The 19,676-nt window shown below is 34.6% G+C and overlaps 2 protein-coding genes across 3 annotated transcripts in view; both read right to left on the bottom strand.

The window, feature by feature from the left end:
- Positions 1-40: 40 nt before the first annotated feature.
- Positions 41-4,961, bottom strand: LOC135127060 (ras-related protein Rab-27A-like). Its single transcript, XM_064053369.1, has 6 exons — positions 4,856-4,961; positions 4,660-4,803; positions 4,543-4,610; positions 4,350-4,464; positions 465-577; positions 41-404 (listed from the first exon to the last, which is right to left on the bottom strand). Exons 2-6 carry the CDS (start codon positions 4,801-4,803, stop codon positions 212-214), a joined length of 633 nt encoding a protein of 210 aa, XP_063909439.1. The 5' UTR covers positions 4,856-4,961; the 3' UTR covers positions 41-211.
- A 160-nt stretch (positions 4,962-5,121) lies between these two features.
- Positions 5,122-19,676, bottom strand: part of LOC135127058 (poly [ADP-ribose] polymerase tankyrase) — a 33,448-nt gene continuing 18,893 nt past the window's right edge. The window contains exons 6-10 of one of the 2 annotated variants that reach the window (XM_064053366.1): positions 18,886-19,271; positions 18,603-18,835; positions 12,263-12,958; positions 5,791-6,083; positions 5,122-5,732 (exon numbers count right to left, since the gene is read on the bottom strand). In XM_064053366.1, the coding sequence (XP_063909436.1) occupies positions 5,495-5,732; positions 5,791-6,083; positions 12,263-12,958; positions 18,603-18,835; positions 18,886-19,271 (1,846 nt within the window). In that variant the 3' untranslated portion in view covers positions 5,122-5,494. Of the gene's footprint in view, positions 5,733-5,790; positions 6,084-12,218; positions 12,959-18,602; positions 18,836-18,885; positions 19,272-19,676 lie in introns of those variants that run through there. The other variant, XM_064053367.1, reaches the window with a different exon arrangement.

The following is a 19,676-nucleotide window of genomic DNA, read 5'->3' as shown; positions in this document are numbered from 1 at the left end:
AAAGCAACAGGACCGTAATTGCGGAATTGAGGAACACAGGCACTCAAAAATACCCATTTATTATACAACAACTGTAAAAAGCTACACGTCATAAAATTAAATTTCATCGTTAACATTATAATAGGCTGTATATTTTACTCAACGATAGGCTTAATGGAAGTACTGGGGAGTAACAGACAATACTGAACAACATTGTTAGCTTTAGAACACATTAACACGTGCAGTTGTGAGCTGGCGGCGCGTTCAGATCTGGGTCGTTTAAGTCTCTTGGTCGTCCCCTACGTCCAGGAAGCATGGCTCTGTCGACTGCCGTTTCCATTCGTATCATCACTTTTTCCAGGAGCGTTTCTACGGATCGGGAAACGTTCTGGCCAGTGGCGGCGCTGGTTTCGAGATATACTAAGCTGGAAGTGAGTGTATTGGTTTGAGTTGTGGGGTAAATGTAAAGTCGGTTTTTAATTTACCCGTTTTTCTCCGCCATTTCGCGAGCACGCCATTCTGTTATTACTCTGCGATCTTCTAAGTCAGCTTTATTTCCACAAAGAACTACGTCGGGGGATTCACAGTATGCATGTAACTGGAAAATAGTAGTTAGTCACAATGATCTAGAGCAGGTGGACACACGCCTTGCAAATTTGTGCAGACTTGTGAAATTAGTGGTAATTTTTTGTTAGTTAGTAACAATTTCACGTTTTTAGGAAACTTTCTAAAGGAATTTAAATTTTACTGAGACATATTTACAGACAAGGCGCTTTGTTTCAATTGATCTGTCAAAATTACTTATATAGGGCGCAAATTATACAAAACAATTTTGGCTAATTAATTGAAACAAACCTCTGTATCTTGTAACGTTTTGACTGTTAGGAAAAGGGTTTATTATATGTGAAAAAAAAAGCTAGTGCTGTTAAACATGCATCAAAATAAAAAAGCTGTACAAGGTGTCCATAATTTCAAACTTATGAAATTTGAGTATGCTTCTTTTCTTATGTATAATCTAGTTTTGACGAATGTGACGAATAATTTATAAGGGTTGTTTGTCTTGAATCATAAAAGTTTAACTAGGTACATGTCGACTGAGCATACAGTATTTCATAACTGATATTTGCAGGTAAAAATGGGGAGAATAATTTTACAAAATATTTCTAATTCATCCATAACTTGAGATTGAAAAAGGCCAGTGGTCGTAAAAAATATGATATTCCTGCACATGTGGTTTATGAACCCCTGTTGAATTTTTATCTTAGACATCCCGATATTTGAAGAAAAAAATCAAAATTACATTTTGCAAACGTTTTAAGGTTATCGTAAACATGGTAAATCTTTAATCAATTTTTCTTTATACTTATTTACCAAATATAATTTTTGGTGACTCCAAAAGCATTGTTTATTATTGCAAATCCAATTCTCATCTGAGTGACTCGGGTTTAAGGATTGGTTTATTGGACGTTTTAGATGAAATTTCTAAAATGAAATCAGTAGAAAGTAAAATGGTATTTTTCACCCCACATTTTTTTTCACCTATTTAAACTTTTTTTAACCTGTTTTTTCACTTATGTAGTTTAAGGTACTTTATCATACTTGCTAGGATAAGACTGACTGTGGCAGATTACGTACTCTCTAAGAAAATAGAGGGTGGGTGGGTGGGGCTAGTTTTTGTTAAGATAAGACTGACTTTAATAAATGAACTGAACAATATTAAGAGTAGTCACTGGAATGAAGAGTGGGTGTGTAGGCGGGGCTATTGCTTGCTTATAAAAGACTGCAGGAAAAAGTAAAACTTAGCCCCGCCCACCCACCCGTTCTCTCATTTTGTTCTCCCGAAATAAGAAATAAATCTTATAGCAAATAATATAACAAAAAATTAAGATTAGCACTTCTTTGTCTTTTTTAAACAGCCTATGTTCCATTCCCATTCTACAAATTAAAATTAACTCCTCCCACCCACCCCGCCTCTATTTCAGTGATTCATTTTATCTGGTCAGAATGAAAGCCGCATCTTATACTCAATAGAAATAAAATAGTTACAATGGGAACAAGTGGGCGGAGCTAATACCTGTAGAACTGATTTTGGTAAATTACATACCCTAAGAAATTAAAGGGTGGGTGGGTGGGGCTAAAATAAGACATCGTAGCAAATGACATACCTTCTAAAACTGCTTGGAATTTTTCGATTGGCAATTTCACGAGTTTTTATTTTCCAATTTTTAGATTTTGAATTTTTTGTATTGAGTTTTTCGAGTTTTCAATTTTTCGTTTCGGTTTTTTATTTTCTTAATTTTTTCAATTATTCGATTTTTCAATGTTTCAATTTTATCATTTTTGTTTCTTCAATTTTAACTGATGTAGTTTTTTCTTTTTTCATTTATTCGATTTAAAATTTCCCGAATTTTCAAATTTTTCAAGTCAAGTCAGGTCAGTATTTGCCAAGATAAAACTGATTATGGCAAATTACATACCCTCTAAGAAAATAAGGGCGGGTGGGCGGAGCTAGTATTTGTTAAGTTAAGACTGATTTGGTAAATGATTGAACAATAGTAAGTGTAATAACTGGAATGAAGAGGCGGTGAGTGGGCAGAACTATTGCTTGCTTATAAAAGTTATTTTATAAAATAAAAAAAGTCAATTTTTGTCGTGAATTTTTTTAAATTTCGCCCCAATTTTAGGGTTATTTTTTGATTTTTTGCCAATAATTTTTACAAAAAAATTACAAAATGCACTTTAACGTTAAAATTGTCCTGTTTTTTAAAAAATGAGAAGACACCTTATAATAAATTAAAAAACAAAATGTGGGGTGAAACGTACCATTTTACTTTACTTAGTCCCTTTTTTTGGTATTATATATTTATTATTTAATTTTATAGGATTGCATAGTGCTGCATGTGTGGTTCATGAATCCGTGTCGAGTTTTCACCCTAGACATCCAATTTTTTGAGGAAAAACTAATCAATATTGTGTAGCATTTTACAATTTAATTTTGCAATTGCAAAAGCGAATGGACTGAAAAATTGCAAAAGTTTTAAGGTTATAGGACAGATCGTTAATAAAAATTTGTTCGTTCAAGGCCTTCCCAAAAAGATTGATGTCATCTTAGAATTCTGCAGAACAAATGTTCTTTAAATTGCCATGAAATCGTGGAAATACCATAAGATTATTTGAAACATGGTAAATCGTTGGTCAAAATTTGCCCATCTTACATTTTTGCCGAATTTTTTCAAATTTATTTATTTTGGAAAAAAAATTGAGTATGAATTAATCAATCAGTTCTTTCCTCTGCGTCGAGGACACAAAATCAACGAAATTTCATTTTTTTTAATCGCTGATGTGCTAGTTGTCGAATTCGGTCAAAATATAAACATAAACATACTTCAAAGGCGAGGGAAGTTCTATCAAAATAACCTTCCACAATTTTTTATTAGCTTTGTTTTTCTTGGTAGCGTCATCAAAATTCCAAAAACATCATTTTTTCAAAACGCCAATGTCGCCAGCAAAACAGAAAATAATAATAGTAATAATAACACCCAAACAACACCTGTATACAATACCACAAGGCCCTCTATACCTACTTTGTAAATTTCCCGGTGAACCCCCATGTCCTTAATCCAACACTGGATGTGTAGTTTATGGGGTATTTGTGCTTTGTATAAAAATATGGATTGCCGGATGTGCATAAAACTGTGCATATTTAGCAAAAATTGTGCATATTTCGAAGACGTTTTGTGCATATAAATGTGCATATTTTGGCAAATATTTTTGCACATAAATCCGCCCTTTAAAGATTACTGATTATAGAAGATCCTAAATCAAGTTAGTTTTGGAAAATCTGTCACTGAATTTTTAATACAAATTTGCCGCTTCTTTGAAATAGATAACAAATTCATCATTTAAACTGACGTTTGTGACAGGCGACGAGTACTCATCAATCATCACAATGAGGCGGCAAATCACGAAATTTCAAAGCAAACTTGATGTAAGGTGTTTTATAATCACTTTGTTCTTGACGTCGTAGTGCCAATTAAAAAGTTCGGAATAAACATAGTAGGCTTCCAAACTGTTATGTCAATCGTTGACGTTTCAGATTTAGATTATTTTGAATATTTGTGATTACAAGTGCCGTTATCCAGTGTTGTAACATTTTTCGCAGTTAAAAACAAGAAACATTTTGTGGAAAGTGTTGGAAATTCCAAACGAATCCGGGAAATCATACAACTTCACTTGAAACAGTGCGCACAGAACAATTTTTTTCAGGTATTTTCTCTAATCTTTTTTTATAAATCTTAAATATGGAACACCAAGTACATGAGGCAAATTGCAAATTAAATAAACATTGATTGGTTAACATTAATTATTACCCGCAGTTGCTCTACCCAATTACGAATTTCAAGAAATGATTGCTCGTTAGTGAGGTCAAACAACAGAAGAAAGCCCATGGCATCTCGATAAAATGCTGTTGTTAAACTACGAAATCTAATAATAAAACATTAGTGTTACTGCCATAATGTCAAAACCAAAAATCATGTTATGAAAGAAAAACTGCGCAAATACCTCTCTTGTCCTGCTGTATCCCACAGCTGTAGATGGATTCTATGATTTCTCCCTTTTGATTGATACAACTGAAACACCTTATTTAACCGATAAACTGTACATGAAACACCTACTGACCAGTCTTTTCTCTCTGAAATCGATTCCCACTGTTGATATAAATCGTGAGTTGAACATTCCATCGGTGTATTGATACAAGAAACTTGTTTTACCAACACCAGAATCACCCAGAGCCAGAAATTTGATTAAATAATCATAATCCATCTGGAAGCAAATCGTCACTGATTTCTGGCGTAACACAATGTGTTGTACTTACTTCTATTATAACGACATTCAGTGTATTCAAATATTGTCAACCTGTTGCAAACAATCCAAGATTTTTCCTCGATAACCACCTGTCAGATTGAGATTGACTTTATGAAAACGACTGCAGCGCCACCGATAATCACGGCTTCAGCCGGAGTTGAAAATTCGATGTAAAGCTTGCACATTTCGATGTAAAACTCATTTATTTTCATTGTAGTTTCTCTATTTCCATTTTTAAAGGAAAAATCAGATCGGGGATTGTAATAAAACCACTGATTCGCTTTATACGTTTTAATAACATCCTACAGTACAAAAAAAGACGAAAAATAGATTAAAACACCACACCATAAATAAAACGATATTCGACTTGACTATAATCGTTCAAAAAATATATATCACATTTTGCGAAGATACCTCAGTCCTTAGCGCACAGCGAACATACACCCCCTTGTTTCACAATACGGGAGTTATTTATCATACATAACAATGATTAATGAACACATTAAAAAGGAAAACGCACTCCTGTCCGTCATTGCCTCGATTTTCTACATGAACAAGCCGCTTTCGGGACCAGGCAAGTGAGCGCGGTGGACACGGCGGTGCACCACAGCTCCTTGACCGCTTCTCGAGTCAACTTTTTCTGGTTGAATCACCGAACAGTGCTATCGTTAGCCACCGGCAGATTTTCGGGTTTGACTATCTGGTACGTGATTAGGTATTCAGGGTAGGCCTGTTCGCCCCTGTACACCACGTACTCGGGGAAGTTCAAACCGCCAGTCGACGGCCGCCCGGCCACGGAGTGGTGGCCCGGAGGTGCGTGGGCCATCTTCATGGCACTGAATTGAAGAAACATTTTTCCGAGAGTGACGCGACACAGCAGTAGATGCCTGGAAAGCGCCGGTTAGACATTGTTTAATTATTGCCTTAAGGTTTTTTAAGATTTACCTGTGGCAGATATAGCACGATCGGTCTTTGTGAGTCGGACATCCGGTGCCGCCCCCTATTCCGTAGACGTACTGGTTGCTCTTGGAAGAATGCTCCCCGAAATAGATACCTGCGCCGAACATTCCTCCGATGTAAGCGTGTCTTTCATCAAAGCCCTTCTGTACTATGGCGTTAATGAAAGGGGAGCCGTGAAAGAGCATCCTTTCGTTGCATTGATTGTTGTTTTCTTCCGAGACTTCCTGTCTTCGATGAATGTATCGTTCCCATAATTTCCTGTTCTGAACTTTCTGTATCTAAGGGGTGGAGAAACATAGGATCTTATTATTGAGGAATACTAAGTTTTTACGTTATGTCAAGCGACATACTGATGCAAGGTTGTCGTAAAACTAGTAACACATTTATGACGTGTAATGTTCTTTTTTAGTTAAAATAAGACAAACAATTGACGCTTGTCGTCGCTTTATTTTTTAATTTGGTCTACGTATACATATATGTACGAACACCAAAAAAATGTAATTTCTACGTTGCAACGGATTTCGATTTGACGTCGATAGTCACAAATTTTGTTTTAGTATACTGTTATTATGACGGGCTTATGCGACAATCAGGTGACATCAAAATAGTAGATATGCTGATGCTGCCTAAAAAGTACTTGTAGTATGTCACAAAAAATACAAATTTTAACTTTCTTTCAAGATTTAATTCACAATTAGTGCCTATACAGAAAAACATTTTTTTGTAAGGAAAAATTTAATTAATTTTTTGGAAATAAAGTGAATTATTGTGTGTCGACTCTTAAAACTTAAAAAAATTTGGATGCCTAAGGTAAAAGTTATCAGTCATTTTTTCTTAATGAAATTTTGAGATGACGTCATCAAATTGTTAGTGGGGACAAGTATATCAATTTCGATTGGTACATTGTTATACTAATAAATTGGTGCATTTCCTGAATGTCACTAAATTGGGGTAAGGCGTAATTGATTTAATCAAAAAATATATTGCTTCTTTCATTAGTCATTATAAAAAACAATCGAAAAAAATATGAATAAATTGTTAAACTACAAGTGAGACTCACGATGTTTTGCAAATTTTAGACTGTAACCAGCAAAATTTTGAGATGACGTAATTAAATTTTTTGAGGAGATAAACAGATAAATTTTAATTAATGGTGGTTTATGCTTACGATAACGTTAAAATGTTGGCAAGATTTCAGAGCATTTGGTTTTGTAGTTTCTAACTTAAATTGTAAAACCTACAATCTGTTTTTTTTTTGTCATTTTATAAAATTGAAATTAGATTTACTTTGCAAAATTTTGAGATGACGTCATTAAACTGTTGGTATGGATGATGGGACAAATTTTGGTTACGGTTTTACCATCCACAAGATATGTATTCCTAAAATACACCTGAAATTTTATGACAATCAGTCCAGTAGTTTCGGAAATTATCTGTCTAATAAAATCGCCAACAGCCAGACAATATTAATGCAATGATAAATCAGAAGTACAAACTCATGGGCTTGAAAACTGAATGTAGGTGGCGCTGCGAAAAACCAACATGGATGATGTAAACGGGATAAACAATGGAACTCCCATTGAGTGGTTGTGTTGCGGATCTGATTGTTTAGTGCTTTTTATCATTTTGTAAAGTTTATTTTGTTCGTTTTGGAACATTTTGTTTTTTGGTTTGTGTGCAGTTTCAAAATATAAGTTTTATTTCGTTTGAGTTTCGGTTCTGGGCGTTTTGTGTTTGTTTCTTTTGAGGTTATGGATATGTTGCTTCTGGTAAATTAACACTGGGGATTGTAGTTTTTTTAAATCTGTGTCTATAGCACACGCTATAAAGTTTTAAAGAGACAAATTAAGGTTATGCAAACTGTTATGGAGAGATTAAACTCACCTCTGTTAGAGAAAAAATCTTCAGAGGTAAATTGTTTGCTGCACACCGTCATGAATGGAGATACTTCTTTGCCTATTTTTAAAGCGTGAATCCACTTTTGTCGCAGTATTTCGTTAGACTTTGGAAAGAAATATTTCCAAAATAGTAACTTTTACATTGCGGCACGTCGCAATAGTTGTTACTCTTGGAGCGTTTTTCTTCAGCTATGGTAGAGAAGAGAGTCAAATACGTATTTTGACACAATAAATGGCCAATAACTCAACAAGAAGTGAATTTACTGTAATTTGTTGTCTTCGAATAATGAACCAAATGAACTTACACAAGAATTAATCCTGCTTGTGACAGTTGGCATTTTGTCCGCCAGAGCGCGCATCGATCTCTCGTAAAGTCCCTAGATAACCAAAGTACCGCAATTGAATGTTTCAATGTGTTAGAGAGAGAACGTGTATTTCGGACACAATATGGCGACCGACAAACGTCAATGTTAATTGTCAAACGCTCTTTAACGCATCACCTGTTTTGCAAAGTTGTTTGTGTTTTTGTAAAGTTGTTTGTGTTTTTTTGTGGTGTTTTATGACTCTTATTTTAAAATGCCAAGTTGTGATCCTTAGTGTGGAAATAAAAGCCGATTGTTTCGTCTTCCAACAGGTAGGTTACAACTGAGTTTTCAATTGAGTTTTCTCAACTATTTTAAATTGTTGCAGGTGTTAGTAATAGGGCTAGAAGAGGAGAATTTAATAGGCCGGGACGATTTGAACGACAACTCTAGAATTTGCGAAGTAATTTGTTTAAAGCTTGAATATGTAACTGCACAATGTTAAATACTATTTACTTTTAGTTACATTTTTCTGAACAACAATTCGAAGCAAAGCGAGCAGATGGAAGGAAACTATTGCGGCCGAAATTTTGTTAATAAACTGGTATTGCAAGGTTTTTCATCTATATTTTTTACTCACCCCATATATTTATCAATGGCATTTAAGTGCATTGAACAAATAACGCTTAAACATAAATAAATGTTTATTTGAAAAAAATCTACATTTACGTTTTGTACGGAAGTATCGAGTCCGTTAATTTTTATTTATTTATTTTGAATTTGGCGCGGACACAATATGGCGTCCAATTGCGCTACTTTATCTATCTAGTGACTTTAATCTCTCGGGCTGCCGTACAAAGACGTATTAAGAAATTTCTCGAAAATGTAAATATTCTTTACATTTTCGAGAAAATGGGATGACTCGTTCTTAGTTCTTAATGTGACCAATAAAAAATTTGTGATGATGTCATCAACATGGATAATTCTAGTTACAACATAAAAGAAAAGTAGTCACAGCGTAATACCAATGCAAGAAAAAAAAGGACGGGCCAAGTTCGGCCTCGAACCACAATCGCAGTACCGCAGATCGCCATTATCTCAAACCGTGTCGAGAATAAAACGTTATTATACCTTGCAAATCTTTTTTTCGAAAATTTGAACGTTTAGCGAAAAAACTGAAACTGGGTTCGTATCCAAGTATATGTACATAACATTCATTGAAATGACGTCATCAAATTGTTGGTGGGGATGACTAGCCCAATTACACGATATTTCTAATATACACACAAAATTTGACAACAGTTTCGGAGATTACGTGTCGAATAAAATTGGATACAGACCAGACAGACCAGACAGACCAGACAGACAGACAGACTGACAGACGGAAACGGGAGACTACTTTTTCGTACTGTAAGGGTCAGGAGACGTCGAGCGAAGAGAAAACTTCCCTCGCCGGGAAGATACAGGGAACAATTGTAGATTCTTCGAAAAATTATAAAATTGAATTTTGCGAATTTAATTTTTTTTATTATAAGCCATACTAGTTAAAACAAATATATGTACAGACTGTTAAAAGTATAGGCAAAGGAGCATGCTATGCGTATGTTTCAAGTAAGTTTTTCATAAGAAAATTTTGTGATCATGTCAGCCACACTTTTTCAAGGACACAACAATTTCAATAGGTGCAATGTAACACCAATAATAACGGTACTGCATACTCAAATTTTCGAGAAAAAAGGATGAGTTGTTCTTAATTTGATCAATAAAATAAATTGCACCTTTGATTAATTTTTTTGAGTCACCCTGTATGAGTAATTCTTAAAGATATATATGAATCATAAACCACAAGAATAGATTCATAACATTTTGTTTTAAACAGGCACAATTTTGAGATGACATCATACATTTTTTGAGGAACATAAACGGGTAACGATTGACAATGCTTACGATGACCTTATAATGTTTGGAAGATTTTACAGGATTTGGTTTAATGATTTCAAAGTTTTTGATTTTTTTTTTAATCTGAATGAGTACGGCAAAAAGTTAAAAACTTAATACAGATTCATAAACCACAAGTACCTTATTATATAAAATTAAAAAAAAAAAAAACATTTGCTATGGTTAATTGTTGGTGGGGATGAATAGACAAATTTTGGTCAACGTTTTTCGATCCAGTAGTTTCGGAGATTATCTGTCTAATAAAAATCGACACAGACGACAGACAGGGAGATAGACGGAAACGGAGACCACTTTTTTCGTTCTTTTGAGTCCTAGCTTATGCTCAGAAAGAAAAAAGTTATAGTAATGATAGATGCGTTGCCTGAATGCCGGTCATTTTATATGGTAATAGAGCCCCGCGGCTGTTGAGAAGAAACTTTCAAAGAACTTAGAAAATATGACTTTATTTCTCCTGACAGAAAACTTGCTGTCACTTCCGACGAGACCGGAAATTCTATGACCAAGTTCTAATTGACTTAATTTTGTAGATTCTCGATGTCACGTGGATTTTCCAAACAAGTAGTATAACACAACTTGTTATTTAATTTAGCGTTTATGGCAAAACAAGATCCGCTAACATAGGATTTTCTATCTTAGGAACAAAATCTGAGAGAGTTAGCAAGCAATTGAAAAGTCCAAATAATCCGTATCTCAACAATAAACTAAAAATCAAAGGACATACCTAAGACCGGTTTACAGTAGGTAAATAAACACTTCTTTCACCCAACCTCCGAATGTAAGTAAGCCTTTGATTGGTTAAATTTAAGCACGTGATAAATCAGGTCACAGTGATACGGTTGCTAAGCACATCAGGACAAAATATGCACAGGGTGCTATACTTTCTGTTAAACTTTGTCTAAGGCTAGAGAAAAAAATTAGTCGAAAGTTATTTAAACAGAATTTTCCTCGCCCCTGAAGTGCAGTCCAACATATGACGCTCCTTTAAAAAGTATAAAATGTGATAATTTTTATGATGTGCATAAACTAAAAAATATATAAATAATGACAATCACAGCGTTTGTACCAGTTAAAAATGTTTGACGTATTAAAAATTGTCAAAGTTTTCAAAACCCTACGTTTAAAATGTTCGCAGTTAAAGAAAAAGTCTTGAATGCCGCAGTGTTTTTTTTTAATTCGGGAAACTCTTGGACACCCATGGTCATTTGCCAAAATCAGTTTTACCTTAGCAGATACTAGCCCCGCCCACCCACCCTCTCCTTTCTTGGAAGGTATGTTATTTGCCAAAATCAGTTTTATTTAAGCAGGTATTAGTACGTTGGAGGTATTCACGCATCAGGGGTGGGATTTTGTTTTTACCGATACGATACGAAGCGATAAATGACAAGGACGAAAATATAAATTTCAAATGCGAAAGAAAAAGACGACCACATTTTATCGGTACCGATATTTTATCGTTATAGAAACAAAATCTCACCCTAGGTGCGTACCAATTTTGCTTTTATAAAATCACGTTTTTTTCGTAATCTACAACATAAAGAATTTTTTTATAATTTTTTTGGAACCCAGAAAACGCCGTACATAACGTACTGAAGAGTTAATTCGCCATTTTCCAGACATCCTGTATACTATATTGACTAGGATCAGTCTAGTGGTTTCGAAAACTATCGACAAAACAAATAGACCGATAGGGGAGACCTATTTTTTCGTATTCTAGGAGTCATGAAACGTCGAAAAAATATACTAGGCGCCAATAATAAATGTTTCAGAATATGTATACATCTAATCAAATTGTAACAATAATGCACTCTTCTCTCTGCACTATGGTTGAAAAGAGAGGGGTGACGGAGGGAGTCGCAACTTTTTGAAATATGTGTGAAGTTTCAAAATTATAAAAAAAAGTTATACTGTTTGCCTTATTCTAAGTAAAAAAAACTTTACACATCAAAGTTAGCATCATCGGGACGCTTGGCATTGTTAAGGAAACATGTACGCACTTTGTGTCAAGTTTGATGTTTCTAGAGTATTATTTCATTGTTATAAAATTTGAAAAAAAACTTCAAAACCAAAAGTCGCGCATTTTCTTTTGAAGAAATTACAATCAAGTACTTTAATAAAAAAAAAAGAAAAAAAAAACAAAGTTTAATCATGTTGATTTGTAGGCAACATTTTGGACGTCCAGATCCGTTTAAAGAATGATCCAATTACAAATAACATCATACCGACTGCAGCGCTCTCACTGATCGACAATACTCACGAAAATTTTTCATCGACGCAAAACCTCAATCCTCTTCAACTCACCCTAACAATATTATATCTATTAAAAACACCCCCAGCGTGTCCGTTATCCCGATGCTCCCTGATGCTATTCTGCATCTCCTCTTCAACAGTAATAAACTCTTTATCGTCTGCCAAAAGGTCAATGAGCAACGTGCCAGGATTCGTAGGCATCGATCTCAACCCTCCATAACCAGCCATCAGCCGTTCCATTCCCTTGATCAGCTTATGCCTGAAACCGTACGCCGAGATCCCTATCTGCTTCAAATCCTCGTGGTTCATTTCCGCTAAAATATCCAACGTGATTTGCTCCCTTTCGAAAATATCTATCAACTGCTCCAAGTTCAAGCTCGTCAAGAACGTCGAAACGTTGGTGATATTTCCTATCAGTTCCTGATCGTCGCCTTCTACCTTCGAGGTCGAACAGCATCCCTCCACGGCCGGCATCGCCACGCTGGAGCGGCTGCCCACCGGTATTGACATTTGCACAGACGCACCGGACGGCATTAACACTGTTTCGGTATTGATTGTAGGCAAAAGAGAAGGACTAGGTGATTTCGATGAAACGACGGAGAGAGGACGAGAAGGAGGAGCCGTGGTGACACCTTGCTGGGAGGCCATGGCGTCCTGGAGGAGGCAGCGGACGTCTTCGGCGCTCGAGAGATCCATGGGGGTTTGACCTTCTTGGTTTTTGAGGAAGGGGTCAGCTCCATGAGCCAACTGCAAACGCAGAAAATCACAGTATTAATTACGAGTGAAGATTTTTTGTTGGTCAAATGAAAAATGAAAGTGAAATTACATGGTAGACGGAAAAAACACCACGATCACAAAACCGTTTATCGTTTTCAGCTAATGTTTCGCTTTGAAATCAATTTAAGAAGTAAGAAGTCAATTAGAACGTGACAGCATTACGCCGTGTCCAGGCAAATAAATCCGCTTCGTAATTTCGAACAATCTGAGCTTTAAAGTTAAAAGTGATCAAACTGATGACGTTTTTAAATGTTTTGTGGTAACTTTATTCAGCTGCTAATTCAACGTACTACCGTAAGAAGTAAAAGTTATTGTTTTACATGCTTTTGGTTAATTTATAACAGCGTAAAGATACAGAGTTCAATTAAGTAAACCTGATTCGACAAAATTTTAAAGCGAACTTGTAAGAATCAAATCGTTTCTTTACGATGTCATAGACATATCTACAACTTTACAAACCGGAACTAATTAACGATTTGAGATAAAAATGAATAGGGAAATCTTTTCTACAAATTAGATTCAAAAATAGGAACAAGCAGATCTAGTAATAATAATAGTAGTAAGACAACTTTCTGTATTCAAAATTCTAGGAACGTCGGTGCTTTCTCGAGCTGGCAATACATAAATTAAATTAAATTATATTATTTCACGACCAACTTTTTGAGTGCAATTGAAAAAAATCTAATTTTGGAACTTAATTTTCATTGTAACTTTTGTAGTCTATTTAGAACAAAAGTTGCTTTCACTTCTGGTGAAACAAAAAGTACCATAATTAAGTTCCTATGTTCAACGTGAACTTTTATTGTAGATTTTTTATTAAATAATTTGTTGTTGCTACAGTTAGTAGTTTTGAAATTCGAAGGTGCAACAAAACAAAAAATCCGACAAATTCCGGATCTTTAAAAGATTATATTTTTTTGATTTTGCGATTTTCGTGTTGTGATAAACTCTATACATAAAGTAAAAAAGCAGATAACCAACGGCAAAAAGTGTAGACATTCTCAATTTCTCAGTACATGCTTAACTTCGACGGTTTTATGTTTGTATTTCGAAAGAGAAAAGAATTCGACTATTAGCACGTTCAGATTACAAGCATCAGCGGTTACAATACAAAGAAATTTGATTGATTTTCTCTCCTCAACGCAGAAGAGAGGACTTATTAATTAATTAACCAGTTTTTTTTTTCCAAAAATACTCATAAATTTGAAGTTTACTTATTCGGCAAAACTGTAAGAGGACGAACAAATTTTGACTAACGATCCACCAATAACCTTAAAATATTTGCAATTTTGAATTTTACCCAAAAATCTGAAAGAAGCCAAGGGTAAAAATTCAACACGGATTCATTAATTACACATGTAGGAGCATTTTATTTTCCAAAGTTTGAAAAATATTTATTCGGCAGAAATGTAAGTTGACGTCATCATTTTTTGGGGGCATAAATGAAAAAAAATTAATTAACCGTTTACATGTTTTTGATAACCTTAAAACGTTTGCAAGATTTCAGAGTATTTGATTTTGCAATTTCGAACTTAAATTGCAAAATGCTGTTGAATAATTTTGAATGTTTTTCCAAAAATCCGAACATCACTATATGTGCAAGAGTATCTTATCTTATTTTATAAAATCTAAATAACATTTATGTTTTAAATTTTGGATTTGACGTCATCCTGTTATTGGTGGTGATGGTTAGCCGAATTTTGGTTAGCGTTTTACCATCTACACGATATTCCTATACACATATAAAACTTCACAACAATCGGTCCAGTAGATTCGGAGATAATCTGTCTAATAAAAATCATGAAACGTCGAGAAAACCTAAAAGTAGCTAGTCCTCCAATGGACTCGATTACAATTACAATACTTTCTTAGCTTTGCTAACTGTATGTATCTGTAAACATTTTACCCTGTTTTACTTGCATAATACAACACAACTTCAAAACTACTACCTGTGTAAGAAACCATCTATACGACTAAGAAATCTACAAAATGAAGTCGATTGAGAATTTATAAAATTAACCTTTGCATTATCGACTCACGGGGATACAAATTACTTTTATTTAAAAATAGAAATAGTAGTTGCATCATGGGGTTCTGGCTCAAATTTAATTTGAATTTGCGCGCATGCTCGGGTCAAAGTCGACTCAGTTCCAGCAGAAACGACTCAGTTTGGCAATAGTATAGTAGTAGTATATAAGCAGGGCTGACGTCAGTGGTTGCGCACCACCACCGTTCGAATCTCGGTTGGGTTATTTGAGGGTAGATATCGCTTCGGCGTGGGTTTTTAGAATTCTAGTTGTAAATGCCTGCTTTGACAGCAGATGGCGCTTTAGGGATTTTGAATTTTGGTTTTAGAATTCTAGTTGTAAATGCGTGCTTTGAAAGCAGATGGCGCTTTAGGAATTTTGAATTTTGGTAATTCGGTTTATGTATTACAATATAAATTTTGAAAAAAAAAAATGAAACACATTGCCAGGTGCAGGATTTGAACCTGCGCTTCGTTTCCGAACCATAACTTAAGTCTGGCGCCTTAGACCACTCGGCCAACCTGGCTTGTAGTCGAAACAAATTTAAAAAAATAGGTAAAAAAATGTAAGGTTTTATTTATTTATTTGTTCATTTATTATTTATTTATTTATTTACATATATATATACATATATTTGATCATACAAGGAATATATTGTCTTAGTATAAAGCCAAGTTATTACATCAATCACAATTATCGAACAAAAACCGAAAATTCCAACAATTATAATAGAGAGAGCACACGGGCGAATTCAAAGTTTTCCGCCAAAATTTGAGCAGAACCCTCATCATATAACTACTATAGGACTACTTAGCGTTTTCTAGTTTCAACATTAAATTTAACAGTGATTACCACGTAACAAAATGAAGAAATTTGAAATGAATAAGATTTTTCAACAATATAACTTTCAAAATGTACTCGGAATAATTTTTCATTTCCAGGCCTCTTTGCCAATTTGCTGACGTCACTTTAATATTTTGCATGGTAAAGGCTTTTTAAATTTAAATATTATATTGCTTTGTTTAATTTGTAATTATTCTAATTTTCGTATTTATTTATTATTGTTAATATGTTTAATATGTGCTTACTCTTACATACATTTAAGTCTCCTGCTTAATTATCATTTATATGCTTCATTTTTTTCTAATTGTTTCCTGTAATTGGGTGTTTGTTACCCGTTGGAAATAAAGATTATTATTATTATTATTAAATTTTATAAAATGACATATTCCTGTAATTTATGCTATTTATAAATCCGCCTTGAGTTACAATTTTAGCCATTCAGATTTTCACAAAAAAAAAAACAAAATTGTGTAATATTTAAGAATACTAGTATAAGCGGAACATTGAGTAGTCGATGGTTCAAATGGTTAGGCGCATGCTAACACTTTGACTGATATTATTTTCTAAAAAATATGTGTGTTTGATTGTACTTCAGTAACGTGGGAAGTTCTGTGAAATAATATTTTTTTATGTTTTTGATAGCAGAGTGAGAAAATAAGAAAAACTGTTTTATTTTTAATCGACAAAATATGCTTTGAGACCCCTGTATAAAATTTCTGAAAGAAAGAATGGAAGTATATGAAGAAAACACATGTCCAAAAGCACGATTTACGGCCTGGATTATTTTTAATTTTATTTTATTTGTTTTTTTTTTTAACCTTTATCAAAATTTTGGGATGGCGTTGAATGAGTTGAAATGAAATACTGTGCATATTTTCTTTGAGAAGTCTGAAATTATAAGTAATTAAATTAATGAAGCCAAATAAATAAAAATGTGGGGCTGCATTTTTCAGAGTCAGTTTTTATTCTTAAAGATAAATCTGTCGTTGTTTACGCAAATTTGTATCATTTTAAAAGATCTATGTGATGGCAACCTCACATTTATATTATCACTTCCAATAGGACCGGAAATAAAATAGACGAAAAATTCATATTTATTGATGACAATCTAGTAGCTTGAAAAATTGACACTCATGTCATTTACTCACGTAAGTGATCTTTTAAAATGACACAAATTTGCTCCAAGAACTAGATGTTTAACTTTAAAAATAAAAACATTACAGGGGTTGTATCAAATAAAAGAAACACATGGTATATATACCATTTTTATAAATTGGCGTTCGTTTAAGCGGCTAAATAAAAAACTTCTTTGATACAGTTGAAATGCTGGGATTTAATTATTCAAAAATATTGGCTTTCAAACAATTTTTATTGTACTATACACTAACAAATCTAATTATTTTTATGAAAATATTTTTTACGCGACCATTACAAAGCAGTCATTTGCGTCCATAATCACCAGGAATTTTTTCGTAAGGAAATGTCGAAAATACTGTTACGAAAGAAACCCATACGACGCCTATGGGTTCTAGTATGTACGTTAATGATGAGTCATTGCCACTGACGGCGGCCGGAGAAAATCCTGAAAGCGGAAGTCGCGATGGGCAATTTAGAAAGACCTCGACTGCGGAACTCCGTCAAGTTGCGCCGGAATTATTTTGTACATAATCGCTCTGTAGTTAGTCGTGTAAATCCAAGTTACTAAGAAATGAATTGTTGAGTTTAACCCACGCCGATTTTGAATCACCGAATATCGTAACAATACTTTTTGGACTAACTTAGCATTTTTTTGCACTCAAATGTCAAAAACTTAATTTTGTGTCCTTGGCCTCGTGCAACATTTTTTTTTTTTATAAAAATTGTTTTCTTAGTAGAAGAGCAAAATAACACCTCTTGATTTTTATCAAATCTCCATTGTTTTTCCTCCAACAATGAAAAAAGATTTCTAACCTCAAAACCACTTACACAACAAATTATTTTTCTGTATGATCGCAACGTTGTGTGTAACTCGGCGTCATCTGATTTGTAAACCTCAGCTTTAAACTTCAGATCGCCCGACAAAGTTCCTCTTTAGCGCCTTGATATATAAGTAGCTGTTGAAGTTACTTTTATTGTATCCGTCATTGAAATTCGGTTAACATTTTTTAAATTTCTATGAAAACTGTCTTTACAACCCAGAGGTCTTTGTCCGTCCACGGTTGTCAATAATTATCATGATATTGCTACCACTGCATATTTTTAAAATCCCTATTAGTTTTCTAGCAGTGAAGCCAACACAGTGCACTTTGACAATTCACGACCTTAATGAACAAACTTTAGCCAGAAACGAATGTGGGGTGGTGTGGGTAGTTGAACTTCTTAATAAGTTTGGAACAGTTCATTTTAACGCAAGGAAAGTCCTCGAAATATCTGCTACTTTTCATTTCTTTTTAATGTTTTCGTTGATTCAACCTGGATTATGTGCGTACGTCTATTAGTCAAATTGTTGGTTTAATATAATCATGTTATAATTTGATGAAACCTACGTCAATAATTTCTCTCGCGTCAAAAGAGAACGACTTCAGTTTCTTTTCCGTCAAATTTACCACATATATGTATAAATTTTGAATTGAATTTTACCGAGTGATTCTAAAAAAGTGCGGCAAATTCTGTTAACAGCATCAGCTGCTGCTTTGTCTTTAAAACTTGTTGCGGTGAATTTTTTGGCACACACTTGAAATAGCAAAACTCATTTTTCTACTTACCAACAGAGCACACAACTGCGTCCTTCCTTTTTGAGCAGCTTCGTGAAGAGGCGTAAACCCCCACTTATCCGTGGCATTAACCACCGTATTATACTTAATCAACAACGCCGCTATATCCAAATGACCATAACTCGACGCATTATGCAACGGTATCAACCCACCCTTATCCTGAGCATTAACATCCGCCCCATGCTCCAGCAGATACTCAGCGACTTCAACGTTGTTGTAACCCGCTGAAAACACAATCTCAATTCATGCACCCATTTACCGCCACAACACTCACCTGCCAGATGCAACGGGGTAGAATTTCTTCCTTGTACATCCCGGCAGTTGATATTCTCGGACGTGATCAACCGCTGGATTCTCGCCAAGTTACCCTTTTTCGCGGCATCTAGAAGCGCCGCGTTGCCTCGCAACAAGTCGGCGACGTCCTGATCACACTCTCGCACTAAATCCAGCGCCGTGGCCCCGTCACGGTTCTTTTTGGTCGGGTCGGCGCCATGTTTTAGAAGTAATTTCACGATTTCGTATTTGCCCTTCGCGGCTGCTTCGTGGAGCGGAGTGAACTTCCAGAGATCGGCGACGTTGACGTTGGCTCCGTGTTTCACCAGGAGTTCGGTCACTTCGTAGTGGCCGTAGGAGCAGGCGTTGTGTAAAGGCACCAAACCACTAGAAGAAATTGCGATGAGAACGAACTTGGGGAAAGATTAAAATCTTCAAAAGACAAATAAGACTTTATAAAAGCTGCTATCGAGAAAAGTTTGGTTGAAGTTTCTCTTAGTCTTAAGAAGCGTTAGTTTGTTTATTCCGCACAGTCGCTTCAGACAATATTTTGACATTACATTACACGGTTACAATTTAACAAATCGCTTATACAAGAGAAAATTTGCTTTTCTGAGGATTTCTAAATTGAAAAGTATTGGTAGAACGTAAAATCAATAGTACTGCTTTTGGACTCATACCTACTACAAGTCTTAAAATTGTGTTTCGGCGTCTTAAAAGTAAAAATTTTGAGAATTTGATGTTAAATTCTAATAAATTCTCTAAAGAACTTAAAAGCTTGTATTAATTTTG

Source organism: Zophobas morio, unplaced genomic scaffold (assembly GCF_036711695.1).
Source record: "Zophobas morio isolate AGI-343-1 ecotype UQ-CSIRO unplaced genomic scaffold, CSIRO_AGI_Zmor_V1 ptg000011l, whole genome shotgun sequence".
In the NCBI taxonomy this organism is placed as follows: Eukaryota; Metazoa; Arthropoda; class Insecta; order Coleoptera; family Tenebrionidae; genus Zophobas; species Zophobas morio.
This window is presented reverse-complemented; position numbering and strand designations above follow the sequence as displayed.